Source organism: Colletotrichum higginsianum, assembly GCF_001672515.1.
Source record: "Colletotrichum higginsianum IMI 349063 chromosome 7 map unlocalized unitig_7, whole genome shotgun sequence".
Classification (NCBI taxonomy): Eukaryota; Fungi; Ascomycota; class Sordariomycetes; order Glomerellales; family Glomerellaceae; genus Colletotrichum; species Colletotrichum higginsianum.
In genome coordinates this window covers 857,055-871,688 of record NW_017263917.1, presented here as the reverse complement: position 1 = coordinate 871,688, position 14,634 = coordinate 857,055, and the positions used below count along the sequence as shown (strand labels likewise).

General features: G+C 53.7%; 3 protein-coding genes across 3 annotated transcripts; 1 reads left to right on the top strand and 2 right to left on the bottom strand.

Annotated features, from left to right (window-relative positions):
* Window positions 1–6,022: 6,022 nt before the first annotated feature.
* On the top strand, window positions 6,023–8,932 carry CH63R_09978 (Transient receptor potential ion channel; the record flags this gene model as incomplete). The annotated part of the gene is made up of 4 exons (XM_018304952.1): window positions 6,023–6,251; window positions 6,305–6,325; window positions 6,390–6,444; window positions 6,496–8,932. 4 exons carry the CDS (start codon window positions 6,023–6,025, stop codon window positions 8,930–8,932), a joined length of 2,742 nt encoding a protein of 913 aa, XP_018154376.1.
* A 684-nt stretch (window positions 8,933–9,616) lies between these two features.
* CH63R_09977 (Aspartate-semialdehyde dehydrogenase) lies at window positions 9,617–10,968 on the bottom strand (the record flags this gene model as incomplete). Its single annotated transcript, XM_018304951.1, has 3 exons — window positions 9,617–10,419; window positions 10,526–10,780; window positions 10,941–10,968. 3 exons carry the CDS (start codon window positions 10,966–10,968, stop codon window positions 9,617–9,619), a joined length of 1,086 nt encoding a protein of 361 aa, XP_018154375.1.
* A 1,287-nt stretch (window positions 10,969–12,255) lies between these two features.
* CH63R_09976 (Trichothecene efflux pump) lies at window positions 12,256–13,965 on the bottom strand (the record flags this gene model as incomplete). The annotated part of the gene is made up of 5 exons (XM_018304950.1): window positions 12,256–12,404; window positions 12,461–12,841; window positions 12,893–13,566; window positions 13,614–13,672; window positions 13,741–13,965. 5 exons carry the CDS (start codon window positions 13,963–13,965, stop codon window positions 12,256–12,258), a joined length of 1,488 nt encoding a protein of 495 aa, XP_018154374.1.
* Window positions 13,966–14,634: the final 669 nt, after the last annotated feature.

Sequence of the window (14,634 nt, the reverse complement as noted above, 5' to 3'; positions counted from 1 at the left end):
AGAGTTATGTGCGAAGATTGGAGAAAGAATCGCAGATGAGTAGAAACAGGAGAACCAGCAGTAGAAGGAGAATCAACGGGAGGGACGGGAGAGGAGGACAGGCGTGTCCTTTTATTCCTTGTGACGGGAGCTGCGAAATGCGGGCTCGACTACAAAGTGAGAGAAAATTGTCGCTCGTCGCCGGCGTCAAATCGGCCTTGCGCTGTTGCTACACCCCGTCGTCCAAGGTAAAAATGGAGGCTGTTTAGTTCAAATGACGTGATCGCTACCTTGCACATGTACCCTCCTTGGCGGCATGCTATGCGCGGGTGACTATGTGTAGGTATGTATCTGTTAGTAGCTTCCCCCCCTTACTGGGAGCCACGACTAAGTCATGTTCGCCACGATAAGTGTCCGTATGGTCCATCCCGTCCCCAAATGGGGACCACTGGCACTTGGTTGCCGCGGAAAAAGTCTGCTGCTCCATGCGGTTGCATGGCTGACACGGAGACCGGATCCATGGGAGATCCATGAAGTCGTGGGGTCGCTTTTTTGCTAATTCGCGGCTCGGTGGTCCGGCAACTCCTTTGTGCCGGGACGGGACGGGGGGATTGGTAATAGTCAAAAGAGAAAAGGAGAGAGATACGTAGTAAGTAGATCCAATACAGAGGAAGCTGCCACGCCAAGCGCGAGGTTAAAGGAGCAAAAGAAGAGAGAAAGATACTGTTGATGTGATCGGACGACAGAGATCCCGCGACGCCTGTCCCGGGGCCCTCGTCGGCGGGTTGATGATAGCACGAGGAGCGTCGATGGTCGACAGGATACCCCGCCAAATGTGGCTTGAGCTCACCGAGACCAACTTTCAGGGACCCCGCGCCACGCTGTACCCTCAACCCAGTGTCCAGAAAGGGCGGTCGCAAGAAGAAAGCTCCAGTAGAGGCCGTGGCTGCTGCAGAAAGTCGTCAAAAGTTGCAATTCCAGCCTCATCTGGCGTGCTGGTGCCCAGCCCTTGGCCACGGACTAGACACCCGTAAACTCAACCTCACCCGCCCCCGCGCCGCCTACGCGCGGGATGGCTGAGAGACCAAGCGCATCACGCCCTTGGCGGCACCAACAAGACCCCAAAACCACATGATGATGTGCTTTGTATCATCCCGGGGCACTATGAGCTCTTTGGATGCCAACCAATGCATTCTGCAGTAGTAAGGTGCCGTTTCTCGCCGGGCCTTCAGGGTGCAACTTGGCAGTGGTGATGCGAGATAAGAGCCAGTAGAGGCGGTACAGGCCGATATCGCGGTCTTTTATACATTGACCCGATACTTTGGCTAAGAGTCTTTGACAGAAGAATACTTGGCAGTCTGCAGATCATGTCAGCCATTCCCGATCATAGATCCGGGCCTCTCTGTGTTGTTCTAACGACGTGATGACACGTCTCGGTCAGCTCGGTCTAGATAGTGGGGTAGCCTCCGACGTCCGCGTCGATCGGCTCCGCGGCTGTCGGTAGCCGGCTGCCGGCTGCCGGCTGCGGGGTTTAGCCCGATGTCGCTTCGTACACCGAGATCCTTACCCCCCAGTTTTCCCACTCGGGTTGCAATTGTCTGGACATTGATGACATTCCGAGTCCACTCTGTTGCCGTCAGACTCCACAAGCAACCAAGTTCCCGAAAACTAGTTCCTGAAGATCCGCTGCTGCGGAACACCATTGGCCAATGACCACGATGACTATTCTCGTCTCATTGGGCTTGTCTCTATGGAGTTTCGTCCACTCTGTTCCACACCCAACATCGGGAAGCGAAAACTCGAATTCTCTCCTATGACGCCAGAAGAGGAAACCGATGGGAAAATTCGGTCAAGAGTGCGGCATCTATGTAGTGGGTCCCGTTCAGTATGACCAAGCGGACGATGCTTCGCTGGGGTGCCGAGGGTGTCAAGTCAAGAACTAGGGTTCATCAGAAAAGGACTCGAAGCCGCCCTTTATAGTCCAGAGGCCGACCTGATTTTGCTCCGTTGCATATTCTAGTACCAGACCTAACTATCCAGACCGGTCGGAAAGCTACAGGACGGTCAAAGTTCATGGCTGTAGTATGCTCTTCAACGTGCTGGTATCAACGTGGTGCTTCAATCTAAAATCGCGGGGCCTTCTTCAATTCAGAACACACCCGTCCAGTCTGGTGAAATGGTCATCGAAAGTTTTTTCACAAGTTCCTTGGCTGGTACACTGTGAAAGAACTGATTCGGTACAGAGTGTTGAGCGTATTGAGCTAGTTCACTTGCAACCCAGGATACCTAGAATCAAGCGTTCGCAAGACGGTTGTCATTTCGCTACGAGATGATTCCGCTTGACAAAGTTAACCTTGATACCAACCAAGATTCCCTGTCCCTGGCAATGCGTGCGGCTGTCTATCGTCCAGGACTTGGACTGCTTTTGCTTCGGCAAACCAATGTATCGAGATTTAATTTAGTACATCTTCATCGCTGTCGTTGTTCAGTTCTCGGCTTTACACCACCAGCAGGCGCCCTCGGGTTTGGTCTGATGTTAGTGGTATTGTACTGGGCTGTGAACGAGCCCTACTTGTCATTTGTGTCGGTTTTGATGTCGGTGCTATGTTTCAATCGGCTGTGCTTTTGTAAAAATCTGGTTCGATGAACAAATGCTAGCACCCTCTTTGGGAGACCGTTTGAAAGTGGCGTGCTAAACAAGTCAGTAACGAAGTCTGGCAGACATTTGAGGCTTCGACCCTCACGCATGGTTGGGCAAACGGACCGACCAGTTTTGCATCGAAAGAGTCCGGTCTCGACAATTGGAATGCAAGGTAGAGGGTTTGCTTGTTGTGCTCGCGCTTGTGGCTTCACTGGCTGGCCACGCATGAGGGACAAGTTAACATGCCCACCAAGTCTCGGAAACTTCCAAAGAGAGAGAGAGAAGGGGTAGCCTTGTGAAATGAACAGACTCGGCGGAGATGGGGAACGGGTGTTAGTTGGCTGGTAGACATCATGGCATTCGACCTCCCACACTACATTTGCGGAGAGGTCTAAGAGTCAGACTCAAGACCGAATCCCACGTTTGCTTGTATATCACATCAAAGAGTTGAGTCATGGTTCCTCTGCAGTCTCTGCGTATCGATATGTGGAATGTATGAGTAAAGAGCCCACTGCCGGGCCAACAACAAGTCCACAGACAAAGGCCATGAAATCTAGTCCAGTTTACAAATGCCATCAGATACAGACGCCAATCCCCTTTATCTTCATCGTTGGATACTGTGTATGAAACTGCAGAGACAATAAGCGGATGCGAATTGAAAGCCGAGGCGGCTCAAAACGTATTGACAGTTGGTGGAAGCAACCCGGGCGGGCCGATGAAGCAGCTAAAGCCCGACCGACCATCCAACAGTTTTTTAGGGTGAGAGGGAATGGAGTCGCAATGCCCACGAATGGTCGGTAGGTTGCACCGCAGATCTGCGGTGAGGAGTTTAATGGCGTTTGGCAACAGCAGAGTAATAGACTATCCCGGCTAGATCGGGAGGGCAAAAGATCGAATTGGGCACTGAGCATCGTGTCAAGCTCCTGGGTGGTTGGGGGTAGGCTTCGAGTGGAATGGTTTTCCCGCCGTGGTGGAGCGAGGCCAGGGGGTGGAGGGGTTGGCATGCTTCTCGAACCACGAAGCAACGGTTGAGAAGACGCTGCATACTCACGCCCGACGTTACCGGTGCTGGGCTTAGTCCAGGCATCCAAGGCCGACTCCGTCTGGAACAGAACGGTCGGCTATGAGGAATGCCAAAGCCGACGTACAAATGTCGACAGACAGTGAGTGACCGAGATCTTTGGATGCCGCAAGCTGCGCTTACGTCGGTAGCGTTCCTTCTCGGCAGCAATGAGTGGTTGGCAGTAGTCGGTCGGGTGGCTGGTTTCAGTCTGGCCGAGGGGTCTTGAGCTAAGTGGGTTTGCGGCGGTGTTGTAAACAAACCGATGGCGGGCAAAAGTATCATGTCCGCGAGGGTCGGTCCTCGAGGGCTTATAGGTACAGAGACAGTGTATCCGTAGAAAGGGTCACTTACGAGGTGAGAAGAGAAAGAATAACGGCGATGCGGTCCACCCAAGCATATCGGAGCATTGATACCGTACCGTCTGGGCGAAGACAGAGAGGGAAACGTCAAATGCTGACGGTCCAGACCTGTCCATGGGTAAGTCAGGGTATGGGAGAGACAAGATAAGATAACATTGACAGCTGTATCTGTGCGGTGGTGCCATCGGGGCATGGACCACCCGTCAGGTCGCCCGGTACGTACCGATGACAAGCTTAAAAGCGGGTAGAAGGCGGTGGCAATCTAGCCATACCCATGTTCATCTTGTGGTCCGACCGATCCGCAAGTGTTTCTCACAGGGCCGAGACTGGCTTTCCAGGGCTTGTTCGTGCAAGGCACGCGGTCATAAGGGTTGCACAAGGTATCATCTCCTGTTCATCATGTTTGGATACATAATGCGCATTTGCAGCTACGAGTAGACAGATAGTTCTTTGCAGTAATGGACATGTGACTCGGTAGGATGGCGATAGGTAGAAAAGCATTTACTGACATACACTCATACACTATGGGGGAATGTAAGTTGTGTACTGGCATGTGCCGACTTGTTTAGCTTCCGTCCAGACGATGATGACTATGCTATCCGTACAGTTGCTGCCGCTGTTTGGCTGAGCCCATTAAGCCTTGTTCTAGTTTGCTCGCTACTCCCGCTTGCTTCATGTATTCTCACATCTTCCCTTGCGTGCTCGTCAATTAGCTCAAGACAAGCACACACTTACACACACACACACTACCCGTACACTGTCCAGCACTTGTCGTCTTGTCCCATTCTGGCGAGGCAACCCCTGCTCGAATCCTGGTTTCGACCAGTTTCGGGCAAGTAAGTTGCAGAGGAAACCGGCTAAGAGAATATAGCCCTTGTCTTTCTGCGGTTCCAGTCCGGGGCCCATGGACATGGCATTCCAATCGAGACAAGAGCTGCTCACGCACTCTCGCTACCTCTATTGCCGCCCGCCGTACCGCTGTAGAATCATATGAATACGAGCTCTCTGGCCGTCCAATCCGCCCCATGCCACCGTTCGTTCATTTGCTTCTTCCCCAGGCCTAATGATGGACTCTGACCTGATTCTTTCCTCCGACCCCATCATCCATCAGGTATCCGTACACCGTACCAAGTGACAAGCCTCTCTGCCTTCACCTGCGCCTGTCCGTACTGCCTCGATTCATTACTGCATCGTATCAACACTGCAGCTGGCGGCTACCTTGTCTGGCTCAATCACACACAAACACGACTACATCCCTCTTGCCGGCCCATCCTTGACATCGGCTCTGTCGCCGGTTTGGGGAAATTCTTGCCCCTCAAAGGCCTGTACCCCTGCAAATCAAGCAATATCTTGCACTTCCCCTGGCTCTGGTCTGCACATCCTCTTAACACCTCTCCTGCGATTCTCACCACAAGCCGAATCACGTCAAGCTTGCAGCGAACATTTCGATCCTTCTCAAGGCATCAATTGACGGCAAGTGCGTCGTAGCTACCACACGTAGAGCATCGCGACGTCCGCCAGCGGAAACGTGCCAGTCAATTGGGATCCCCAGTCGACACGTTCCCAAACGGCTCCATCACGACTCGGGAAGAGAGACCCTGAGCTCTCCACCATTCGCTAAAGCGGTTCCCGCTGCCTCGGAAAGCCCGCCTACGAAGTTCCGCGCTCTCCGGACAACGATAGACCCCGACGAAATTAAAGCATCGACAACGTTTAAGGCCTCTATGCCTCTTGCCATCTTTACTTGAAATCTTGCTGTTCGATACATATCAGACGCCGTTGCACCGTCCGCCAGATAACGACTCTCCGCCGACCCGGCCTGCACGAACATCGGCATCTCCACGGGCATAACAGGGCCCACGAGCCCCCGACTCGTCTTCCCCCTATCCTCTACGCCCACTGCCTATGATGGCTCGGCTACGAAGTCCAGCATCGCTGGCCGCGGCCATAACCATCTTGTGCGCCTTCTTCACGACAACTATGGCATCTACCGAAACTGTCTACATCACTGGACAAGACAAAGACGGCAATACCAAAGAGCTCGCCGTCAACCGAAGGCCAGGCCTCTACACCGGTGATTTTGGCGATTGTCTCGGAGGACAGAGCTTGTTCAACATCACCAAATTCGATGCCGCCTATTACGCCGACAACATGACGGTTCAATTTCACCTGGACGGAACCACCAACATTAGGAACGAGTCTTTGATGAGTATGTTTCGAGCAAACGCCCGGGAATTTGTGCTCATGCTGATTGTGATACAGTGCATATCAATGTCGAAGCTTGTGAGCTTGATTCAACTTGGGACGAACCTGAAAAAGAAGGACGGGGTGTGCTGACTTGAGGCAGACGGCGAGACGAGGTTCGAGATGAACTTTAATCCATGCATGGCAAATATTGCTAGGTGAGTCTAGGCCGTTGCGCTCGTTCGACACCAATTTGCTAACCTTCCCAGTCTGTGCCCTTTGAACGCCAGCAATCCCATCACTGCATTTGCCGAGTTCAGACTTACACCGGCGCAAATTGCCGGCATTCCATCCATTGCTCTCGACATTCCCGATTTCGAAGGTTCCGCCCGGATTCAGATATTCGCAAACTCCAGTCAAACTCAGATCGGCTGTTTCCAAGCCGTCATGCGCAACGGCAATAGCTTTTCCCACCCGGCGGCCATATCATCGATACTAGGTGTCTTCACTGTAGCCGCCATTCTGGCCTCTTTCGCCACTGCGATATACGGCGTCAGCATCCCTCATATGAGAACACACTACGCCCATTCATTGTCAGTCTTGGTCATTTTTGAGACGTTCCAGACCATCTTCTTCTCAGGCGCTCTGTCTGTCAACTGGCCCAGTGTTCTGCCTGCATGGTGGAGCAATTTTGGTTGGGCAGCTGGCATGATATACAGCGAGAAAATGGTGAGCTCGATCGACGGATTCGCTGGCGTCACTGGTAATGCCAGTCAAGTAGGCGGTGCGGGATCTGCCGTTATCAGCACTGGCGGTGGTCTTATACAGCAAATTTACGGCCGCTCACTCGACACTTTGTCCGCTCCCAGCAATACCATGCCCATCAACACTCTCCTCCAGCGAGCAGTTCGGGAATACAACACGAGCAACCCGTACGAATATTACTGGGCAGGTCATCCCGTCTCCCCAGGAATGCCTATGCCTGGCAAATGGATTGGGTTTGCTGGTGACCTGTCCGCCCTGGGTATCCCGGCCGCTGATGCTTTCACTCTGGGTCTCATTTGGTGGTTGGTTGTTATCGGACTGGCTGTCGTCTCCATCGCTGTCTTTAAAATCACCCTGGACATACTGGCTGGGGTGAAGTTGCTGAACCAGGATCGCTTCCTCTACTTTCGCAACCACCTTGGCGGATACCTGGCGGCAGGGATTCTTCGAACCCTTCTCATATCTTTCTTCCCCCTGATGACTCTAGCGTTGTTCCAGTTCAACATCCGCGCGCCAGCAGGCCCGACGGCTGTTGCAGCGGTGGTTTTCATCCTGTTGCTGGTGGGCGTTGGAGGCATTGTAGCATATGCCTGCTTCTTCCGCCTCCGCTCTGGGAAATACAAAGTGGGACCCGATACGATCATGTTCGAGCAGGGCAAGCTTTTCGGTTCCGTTCCAGCGGTTGCCACAACGCGTGCTAGCAAGATTGGAGAGGAGGAAACGACCGCCAAACGCTACGGATCCATGCCGTTTTTCAAGATTCAATTTATCGACGACGATCCCAACCGAACAAGTGTCCACCAAGACGAGGCTTACATCAAGAGGTTTGGCTGGCTCTCGGCTCGGTATCGCCGCACAAGGTGGTGGTTCTTTTCGTGTTGGCTCAGCTACCAGTTCATCCGCGCTTGTTTCATCGGCGGTGGTGCCCGAAGTCCACTCGCTCAAGTATACGGGCTCTTCGTTTTCGAGATCATCGCTTTTATCGTATTCGTCAAATTGACCCCATTCGAGGGTCAAAGAAATACGTCTTTGGCGATCTGGATGCTGGGCATTACCAAGGTTGCTACGGCTGGGTTTTCCATTGCCTTCCTGCCCGATTTCGCCATCGGTCGCATCTTGTCAACGGTCTTTGGTATAATCATCATCGTTGTTCAGGGATTTCTCGTCGTCGCGGTTCTGATTCTTGTCGTCCTGGGCCTCATATCGTCGTGGATGTCACTCTACCGGAATCGCGAGAATTTCCCCGAAAAGCTGGACGCCACCCGCATCAGGTACTACGAACACGTCCAAACCAGAGCCATTGACCTTCCCCCGCCGCCAAAGCCTGCGCCGCAGGAGCCGCAGGAACCGCCGCAGTCGTACTTTTCGGTCAACAGCGTCCGCCGGACACGCAAGATTGAGGATGACGACGAGGACGAAGTTGGAGACATCATCCGTCCGCAAAATGCCTCGGTGATTCAGTTTGCTCCTGGAACCAACACCCGAAGAAGCCGGACGAATAGTGTCAGTTCGCGTTATTCGGTTGGTAGCTTGCCGCGCCGCGCCAGACCGCACCGAACCTCCTGGAGCTCGGCCGATTTCGCTGAGTGGGATGCCGATCAATCCGCATCGTCGCTCGCGCACCGCGGCAGTTTCGGTCACCAGCGCAACGGCTCGTGGAGGCAGGTTTCGCACTCCGATTCGAAGCCTAATTTGGGTCGCTCTGCCAACAACTCGCCGGTCCCTGAGCGGGCAGCATCGACCAACGAATTGCGCCGCCTCATGACCCCAACAGAGGAGGTTCCAGAGGAGAACGTTATGACGCCTGGTGAAATGGTCGGTCCCGGAAAACCAAGCGACAAGGCCAATGCTGTGGCCATTTCGCCAATCAACGAGACGGACGAGAAGTACCACGAAACCAAGGGCGATGCCTCGCCCATCGAAGAGAAGACACATAAATAAGCCTCGAGACACAGGCAGAATCAACTGGCTCCGGCTTCAATAAAAAAGTAAGAAGAATCACATCACAGGCATAGGACGAGGCCTTTGGTGGCGATCCGAAATCGGTTTCGTTGCTGCAGCATTGCATTGCGTATGCAGGCCCTCGGGGTTTGGACGATATACATGAGGAATGATTATGAGGCGTTGGTGGGAATAGTCAGTTTTGAAAGGGAAACAATACCGTTTGTGTAATGGCACTGAGAGGAAGGGTTGGGCTCATGTTCGTTCCCGCTAGGTTGTGCACGTACATATCTTTGGCATGGCGGCCCATGGACATACTTTTGCGGATAGATACAACGGGCCGGCTGGTTCTTGACATAGAGATTGAGTAGAGCAAACGTAAGTAGACCTAGATCATCAATAGTCAGTGTCAATATTCTGAGAAGCTCATGCACGCGCCGTCACTTGATTATCTCGCACCGAAATCAAATATCAAATACGCTTGAAGCCATTTTTCATCATCTACCTAGCCGATTTTCAAAGTGCGCCTTTTTTAATACGGCTCGTTCACTTTCATTTTCCATGCCGTAAACCCAACCCAACCAGACACGCACCGTTTACACCTCGATAGTATATGCATGTATGCATGTGTTTTTTATGTCCTTTCATAGATTCAACCTTTACTCTACGCACATGCTCCCTGGCCTAGACAAAGCCCTTGAGCACGGCGGCCTCGGCGTTGAGGATGGAGGAGCCAGCGGCGCCGATGACGGTGTTGTGGCTGAGGGCGACGAACTTGAGGTCGAAGATGCCGCTCTCATCCTCACGCACGCGGCCGACGCTAACGCTGTAGCCGCGGCCGAGGTCGCGGTCGAGGCGGGGCTGGGGGCGGTCGGGCTCGTCGAAGACGACGATAGGGCTCTCGGGGGCTGAGGGGCAGCCGAGGCGCTGAGCGTCGGAGACATACTCGCGCAGGGCCTTCTTGACGTCCTCGGCCGAAGGGGCCGGACGGCGAGCGAACCTGAGCGAGACACAAGCAGTGTGGCCGTCGAGGACGGGGACGCGGTTGCACGAGGCGCTGACCTTGAGATCGGTCTGGTCCTCGAAGGCGGTGAGGTCCGAGGTGATGGTGCCGAGAATCTTCTGGGCCTCGGTCTCGAGCTTGTCCTCCTCGCCCGAGATGAAAGGCACGACGTTATCGATCATGTCCATGGAGGAGACGCCGGGGTAGCCCGCGCCGGAGACGGCCTGCATGGTGACGACAGAAACTTGGTCGACGGGGCCGAAGGCGGCCTGGAGAGCGGCGAAGGGGATGACGAGGCCGATGACGGCGCAGTTGGAGTTGCAGACGAGGAAGCCCTTCTCGAGACCATGTTGCTTGCGCTGGTGGGGGATGAGGTCGAGGTGAGGCAGGTTGACGGTGGGGACAACGAGGGGGACGAGGGGGTCGCGGCGGTAGTTCTTGGCGTTGGAGAAGACGGCCAGGTTGGCCTTGAGGAATTCCATCTCTGTGCGTTGTCACGGGTTAGTCAGTCTGCTGCTGCTGTGCGTCTGCTGTGGGCGATGTTCCAAATCGGCCCCAAGCGAAGCGATGAGGGGGGGGGGGGAGCTCACCAATTTCGCCAGCAACGTCCGAGTCCAGACCGCTAAAAACGACGTCGCAGTCGCTGAACTCGGAAGCCTTGCACTCGCGCACGACGAGGTCGGCCACAGCGCCCATGGGCGAAGCCTGCTTCCACCGCACGGCGTCGCGGTATTTCTTGCCGGCCGAGCGAGAGGAGGCGCCAACGGCGGCAAGCTTGAGGTACGGGTGCTGCGAGAGCAGAAGGATGAAGCGCTGGCCGACGGAGCCGGTGCACCCGAGGACGCCTGCGTCGGTTTCCCCTTTCGTGTCAGTGCAAACTGTCCTACTTCTTGATTCGTGTCGTGAGAGGTTCTCGGGGTCGCGGGTTTCGTGGTTTGCACGTCGATGACCATCATCCGGTGACGGAGCGCGATGGCGGGGTGGGGGAGGGGTCCAAAAACGTACCGCACTTCTTTACTGGGAATTCGCCCATGGTGGATGTTTGGTCAAGGGAGAGAGAGAGAGAGAGGGATGAGAGGGAATGGGTATCGAGGGGTATCAGTTGTCAAAAACAGGAATCACTACGAACAAAAAGAGAGAGAGGGAGAGAGTGAAAGACGTTCGTAGTTTGGGGGAAATTCAGTTGTAATATGAAAGGTTGACGATGGTGAGTCAAGACGGGGAGTGTGGCGCGTACCTGGAGGCGGCGGTCCAGTGTTTTTTTTCTTTTTCGGGTGAGAGCGACGTCGGGAGCACCCCGCCATGCCCCGCCATCGGAGCTTGCGCTTTTGAGGTTTGCAGGGTGCTGTCGCACGGCCGGAACCCTTCTTCCAGGGTACCAAAATGCTTGGGTTTGATTGGGAATTGGCTTCTCTCACGACCTCAAGAGGGGACTAAAAGGGGAAAACTTTGGGGTATTTGTCTGTCCCACGGCATTTGCTCAAACCCCCGTTCTCACCCGCCGAACCAAAGGCCGGCCGGCATCTGTCATTGTTAGACAAGTCGCGGCCCGGCCGTTGAGGTCGCTTCTGTTATCTATAACTCCGCGGACATGAATGATCCTCGGACGACCAACAACTCTGAAGCGCCGCTGTTGGTTTGGAACAATTATTGAGGCATTTTGCCAAATACATGCAACCGCCCATACATGCATCACAAGTTTTGTAAGTTTCCCAGCCTTGCCAATTGTAATATCTTCATTACGTCTCTCGAATTTGACCCGACGGAGTGAACCAAAGGGCAGCCTCTGCGGAGCCTGTCCTTGTTTCAACTGGCTATTCTTTACAACAAAACAATTGCTCAACTCGACGACAAACCCACCCCCTCAAACCTTCATCCAGACGGACGCGGTCAATCTTCGTATCATTCAGATCCATTCAGGCTGCGGCATATCTCCCAACTCGATTCCTTGTTCTTCATCATCTCGGCGGTTATCCCCTCTGGAAGCCCCTCTGGAAACTCCCTTAAAAATACCTCTGGGCCTCTGAAGCCTTCGTACGACGGCTGGTACCATGAACCTCTTCATGTCTGGCACATACAAAGCGCTGACCCATACCGTACCTGCAAATAAGATGGAGACGAGGAAGACCATCTTGAGTGAGCCAGCGTATGCTCTTGGGACCACACTGCGTACCGCATCAATGATGCTCAAGTCAACACGTGGCACTTCTGATACATTGCCTGCCTTGATGGCAGCGTAGAGAGACTCCATGGAAGAAGGTGGAAGGCCAGCTTGTCGGGCCACCGGATCAACGTATAGCGGCAACTTCTCGCTGAGCTGCTAGTCCAAGATGGAAGCGAACCCGACCTGGGCGAAAGCACAGCTCAAGCTACACAGGCAACCAAGAACGCCGAAAGCCAGCCCGATGTCCTGTGCGTCCCAGACATATGTCACGCCTGTAATCGCAACATTCTCGATGAAACCAATGGCTAAGAGGGGTTAGCAGAAGAAAAGGAGGCTTGGACTTCCATGATTCGTCACTTACCTACGCACAACAAGGCTACCAATACTGTGATTTGGATCAGTTCATCCAATTGCATGCCGCCCAAGCAGCCCAGCACAATCATGGCCACAGATGCCGAAATAAGGCATATTGATTTAGCTAGGTGAAACAAACTTAGAAAGGTGCCTGCGAGAGCCATGCCGTACCAGAGCGAGCCGCCCAGAATGGCCGCTTGCCAAGCAATGGCGTTCGAGATGGCATCCGGGTTCTCGTCAAAGACTTTCCCTACGATGGTTGGCCAGAGGACATAGACAACCGAATACGTCATCGAAGCGAAGACAGCATTGTTGACAAGGGCAACGTAGTGGCGATTTCTGAACAGCTTTGGAGGCAGCAGGGCCTGCGTCCTGCAAAAGAACACTTCTGTGAGATGTCAGTCCGGGCCTCAAGAAGCCAACTTGATGTGAGCCATACCGTGGATGAAGAATGCCAAAAAAGATGTACCGCCTCCGAGTAGCATACCAACCACCTCGTATCTTCCCCATTGGTAAGCAGGTCCTATACAAGAGAGTCCAAACAGCGTTAAAACGCAGCCGAAAATGAAGAAAAAGATGCCGATGATGTCCACGCTTTTGACCATCTGGAGCATGGACCCTCCGGCGACGTTGAGCTGTCTGTACGACGGTGGGAAGTAACACCAAAGGTATATCCATGCAGAGAAGAATGCACAGATGGTTCCTAAGCAGTAGTTCCGACGCCATGCTGTAGTGTTATCGAGCGAAGCGGTTGGTGTAACGGCAGGGAGGACAAAAGCGGCGACACAGGGAGCCAGGAGTGTGGCAGGGAAGTAGAGCGCCCTGACTTCGACCGGGACGAGCTCTCCGACCACGAAGGCGAATGAGATTTGGGCAGCTGCTGCAATACCATTGCAAATATTGGCTGCGATATGAACCCCGATACTGCTGCCAAACCAGCCAAGGATGCTGCCGATGGCCCCGAGAAAGGAGGCGCAGACAATGAACCACCTGCGTCCAAATAAATCCGAAAGTCGACCGACTAGCAGGAACCCAATGGAACTGCCCAACAACCACATGGTGGACAATTGATGGTCATTTTCCGGTAGTCGCAGTTCCGTATTGACATGATTTCTGCTCAGGGTTAATGATGTGACGAGAGTGCAGACTGAGACACCTACCGGCTGTTTGCAAAGGCCACCCATCCCGAGCAAGCAGCAAAACTTCCCAGATTTTGAGCCTATATCAGTCAGTAACGGTGAAAACTCGCGGGGTAGCCCATGGTGCCTAGGCAGACAGGCTCCCTACCACCATGATGAAGACGAAAGTCCTGTTGGACCAATGTTCGGGATGGCCACGTATCTGAATTTCAATCTGACGGGCTGTCCCATCCAAATGTATTAGTGATTCAACATTGCCAGGCAAGTTGCTGACGTCCGTGTTTGCATCTTGGCGGTTGTGCTCGCGTGCGCCGCCCTCGCCCTGATTTCTTGCCACATCGACATGGTCTGCCGAGGATGAAGCGGTTGCCATTTCTACCAGGCAATTAACAATATCCGGGTGTGGTTTGGCTCCCCGGCGTTGGAGTACCCCGAAAACGAGAAGACTGGAATGATGTGATTAGGTATGATTAGAGCTCGGTGGGCGTACTTGGTCCCGGACGGTCTCAGAGGCGAGGATAAATGGAATAGAATGAATAATTCCAAAGAAACAAGCAAATTAATTACGAGTTTTGTGATGTTTGCGCACGTGTGTATGTGTGTAGTCGAAGATTCCAAAGTCGGGAGAACGAGCAGAAAGATGCAGTGCTTTCTACTTGGCGCAGAGGAAGTCTCTTCCCAGGCACATTCTTCATGAGGAACAATAAAGCGAAAGACAGGCATCTGCCCAGAGAAAGTACCGAGGGTGATTCTCTTGCCTGACGTTGATTCGATTGTTGACCTCCGGGGAGGGTACGACCTCTACAAACGGCCGGTCATGCGTGGAAAGAGCAGCCTTGGCTTGTTGCCTCTCAGTCTCAAAAGGTAGACAAATCTCTTTTCCGGCTTCTGTAAGATCACTAGAGTCCAGGCTAAAAGTATGAATGTTCATTGACCGCATGTCACAGGAGTGATCTGGGCGGTATGCTTCTGCTCCACGATCCGAGACCATCTGGCGAAAGTGGATAGACTGCGGCTCTGAATGGGCGAAACTCGACCTCGA